The sequence below is a fragment of the Gavialis gangeticus genome, unplaced genomic scaffold, assembly GCF_001723915.1.
Source record: "Gavialis gangeticus isolate Ggan-Ray unplaced genomic scaffold, GavGan_comp1, whole genome shotgun sequence".
Classification (NCBI taxonomy): domain Eukaryota; kingdom Metazoa; phylum Chordata; order Crocodylia; family Gavialidae; genus Gavialis; species Gavialis gangeticus.
The window spans coordinates 885,183-889,027 of NW_017728996.1; the positions used below are offsets into that span (position 1 = coordinate 885,183).

The following is a 3,845-nucleotide window of genomic DNA, read 5'->3' on the forward strand; positions in this document are numbered from 1 at the left end:
AGCTAATAACGATCTCTCTTTACAGGCTTTGCTGTTCTGATATAAGCAGCCCATTCTGGGTGCTTCCTTACTTATTATTTCAGTATCATATTAGGAGCACAATATTTTATTAAAAGAATTTTAACTTTCATGGAGAACTCAAGCATGAATCTTCAAAAGTGCATGCATGCATGTTCATGGCTGCATGCGTGTGTGTGTGTGTGCATGCATGTGTACACATGTGCACAGAACACACCCATCCTGCAATAAAACTTGCTTGCTTTCTGCCAGTGTTTGGAATTAAGGCAATCAGGACTTCTAGTAGAGAGATTATCTTTTATTAGACCAACAAGATGTTTGCAAGATTTTTTGCAAAAATCTTGTTGGCCTAATAAAAGACATCATCTCTACTACGAGTCCTGATTGCCGTTTCCACTAAACCAATACAGCTACAACCTGGATACTTGACACATGGAATTAATAAGGTTTTCCTAAAATTACCGTATTAACTGCCTTGCCTGCAGATTTCTTCACATCTCAGAAGTCTCACCATGTCCACCTGTGCTCCAGAAGGCACAAACTCAAAAATTTTTCCATTAGCTCCTTAATATCAGACTCTGTGATTGGAGCTAGTTTTCCTCTTTCCTGTTGTGGGGAAAAGCAATAGGAAAGCTCTTTGCGTGGAAGCAGCTCTGCTGCTCGTGTGTGACGGTGTTGGTTTTGGTCCCTTCGGCAGTGCTCTGGCAAAGCCCTGCTGTTCAGGAGGTCAGTGCAGCACACATTTTCTTTCTCCAAGCCTTCAGGTTTTTTTAAACCATCCTTCAGGTAGCTTATACTTTTTGCTGTTCATAACTTCATGCAGTAGCGGATATTTGGAAGAAGCATGTCTGCTCATCTTAGACAGAGAAAATCTTATCTATAAAAGAACGCAAGAAATATTTGAAACATCACATCTTCTAAATGTTTCTAGTTTGTTAGAATAAAAAGAAAAATTTGTGTAGTTCTTTGTCTTCTCGGCAGTCCTGGCCTCCGTATGCACTCTGCTTATTAACGCTATAATTGCCTTCCTTTATTTTGTGTAGGAGGGATCTTCGCAGTTGTCAGCCTATGAAAGAAAAAGACTCAAGAACATTAAAGAAAATGCTAACTTTTTTGCTTCTCTGAAGCTGCATGAGGTTTGTATAGTTTCTCTCGAGAGTACACACAAAATATTGGCGCACTAACTTGAATGGTAATTACTGTACAGAAACGACCCGTGGTCCACGTAGCTGTGAAACGTGTCTCCATTAGTACGCAATGCCAGGTGCTTTGAAGGAGAGCATAAAAACTCCAAGAAACACCAGACTTCACAGTGTTGGACTATCCTTTGAACCAAGTTTTTTGGTAGAAGTTTAATCTAAAATTTTGAAGGGGGAGATTTCAGATAAGATATAACACTAACTATTATCTAATACTTTGTGGGAGTACTCTAAAAAATGCTAAGGAAGTAACATTTTTCATTTTTCGTACATACGCCGATCCTGGTCTTTGTAGCCTTTTCCCAGACTCATTCTCTCTCCTGTGTCTTCTTTATTTTTAATTCCTTGTGCATCCTCTTTTGGCAGCAGGGTGATGCAGCAAAGTCCACGTGCTTGTTTACTTGCTTATAGGTTGAGGGGTGTGGACAGAATAGGGAGGGATAAAGCTGAGATTCAAGAGTTCCTTTCCAGCTAGTGGAACAGAAACAGTACCTAGGTGTGTGGTATGGGGAGTGCAATGAAGTATCTACAGTATTGTGTGAGGAGGCTGTAAACTGAATTAAGTACTAATTTAGCTGCAGCTCTATGGATCTTGGCACAGGCCACAGAGCCTGCCCAAGAAGCAGGGCAAGTCAGCTTTTGCTGAGCTCCACAGTGCTGCTGCAACCAGTACCTTGGTTGGCTGGTTTATGGTCATCTTTGATATCTTTGTAGTACCCAAAGTTTAAGGCATCTTTCTTATCTGCGCACACCTCTACGAAGGTGGGCTTACCAGCTATGCTTTAGAGAGCTTCATATGTCTGAGAAAATGATGCTATGAGCAAGTGCTTGGTTATCTCCCACTAGGCTTCTCTGTCTGCAGTTGTATTGAATCCAAGTCCCTGATTGATAGCAATGTTATAGCATTTGTGCAGCCTCTTGTGATTTTTTTTTTGTTAAACTAAAACTACTTGTGTCCTCAAACTGGAACATATCATTGGTTTTCATACACACAGTTTTCTCTTGAATTTTTATTTCTACTTGGTCATGCTCTGGTGTTTTTGTAGGGGAGGTATAGAACAGCTAGATGAACCAGACTTTGTTGTTTTATGCCACCTGCAGAACTCAGTGCCATTTTTTGCCATGGGTAGTAAAAGCAAGAGAAAGAAGCAACACAACTTGACTCTTGGGTTCCCTTTTTAGTCTGAAAAATTGGAAGTTAGGAAAATAATTTACAAAGCAAAAAATGGACAAGTTAGATTATTCATTTTGATAGAATAAATGTGAAAACCTAATATTTTTGTTCATTCTTGTAACTAAAACAGCAATATAATTACTTTAGTTAATTTTTCACACAAAAGTATAGTATCTGATGCTTCTAAGACTTTTATTTCTATACTTTTCAGTCAGCTGCAAGACTTCGCAAAATAGCATCTAAAGTACAGTCCCATGGGATCAAAAGGTAAAAGAACCCAAACATATATCTGAGATATGCTGTGACTTGTTTTTTTGTTAATTCTATGGGGGGTGGAGGTTCTCCTTGAATGTGTATAATAGAAAGCACTAGGGCTATGCAAGGCTTCAGACCATGCTTTGGATCTGGAGAAGCTTCAGATGCTTTGGTGTCCGAAGCAGCATGTCTGGATCTAAGCGCTGGCTTCTTTAGGCTTTCTGAACCACTTTGGAAAAGCTTCAGAGCTGCCTTGGAGATCCGGCCATAGGGTATAATGGGGAATCAATGAAATATCTATAACGTTGTTGTTTTTTGTCTGATTAAGATGAAACTTGCAGGGGTGATAGCTTCTGCTGAGAGCATTCTGCTGAAGCCTGCCAAGTTTCAACAAGATAGATGCAGGGATTTGGGAGGAACTGCACCCCAAATTCTTGAAAGCAAAACTTGTGTCACGTCTATGTGTTACACCACAGAGGGGTGAAAATTGCAGGTGTAGTGGCCCTTGGTGAGGCCACAAAGCCTGCCAAGTTTCAACAAGATAGATGCAGGGATTTGGGAGGAACTGCACCCCAAATTCTTGAAAGCAAAACTTGTGTCACGTCTATGTGTTACACCACAGAGGGGTGAAAATTGCAGGGGTAGTGGCCCTTGGTGAGGCCACAAAGCCTGCCAAGTTTCAAGCAGATCAATGCAGGGGTTTGGGGGGAACTGCACCTCAAGCTGCTGATAGGCAAAACTTGTGACAAAACTTCCGGATCGAAGCGGGAAACTGATCCGGAGCTCCAGATTGGATCGCTGGCATCCGAAGTGGCCAGATCCATAGCTGGATCGAATAGCTGCCTACTTGCACAGGCCTAGAGAGCACACACACGCACAAGCAAGTGCGTTAGAGATCAGCAAGCCGTATCTGTATGGCATGTCTAGACTTCTGATTACGTTATACTGTCCCTGTAAATCCCCATGTGCATATACAGCATCTGTAGCAAATTCACTATGTTCAGTGTATTCTTCCTTATATCATTTTTCCAAGGAAAGGAACATAAATAGCATCATGAGTATCTTTTGATCAACCCCCCCCCAAAATAGCTATTTTTGTGGTATTCTCATTGAGGTTGCCTTTTAAGACCAAGTGACTAAATCCTTGGATGATGGTCTCACTGTGGACATAGTCTTTCTAGACTTTAAGAAGGCCTTTG

At 41.1% G+C, this 3,845-nt stretch overlaps 1 protein-coding gene across 1 annotated transcript in view; it reads left to right on the plus strand.

The window, feature by feature from the left end:
• WDR76 (WD repeat domain 76) overlaps positions 1-3,845 on the plus strand; it is a gene marked incomplete at its 5' end in the record, with an annotated part of 22,383 nt that overhangs the window by 6,129 nt on the left and 12,409 nt on the right. Inside the window, 2 exons of the mRNA XM_019503799.1 lie at positions 1,062-1,154; positions 2,603-2,658. Of these exons, the coding sequence (XP_019359344.1) occupies positions 1,062-1,154; positions 2,603-2,658 (149 nt within the window). The remainder of the gene's footprint in view (positions 1-1,061; positions 1,155-2,602; positions 2,659-3,845) is intronic.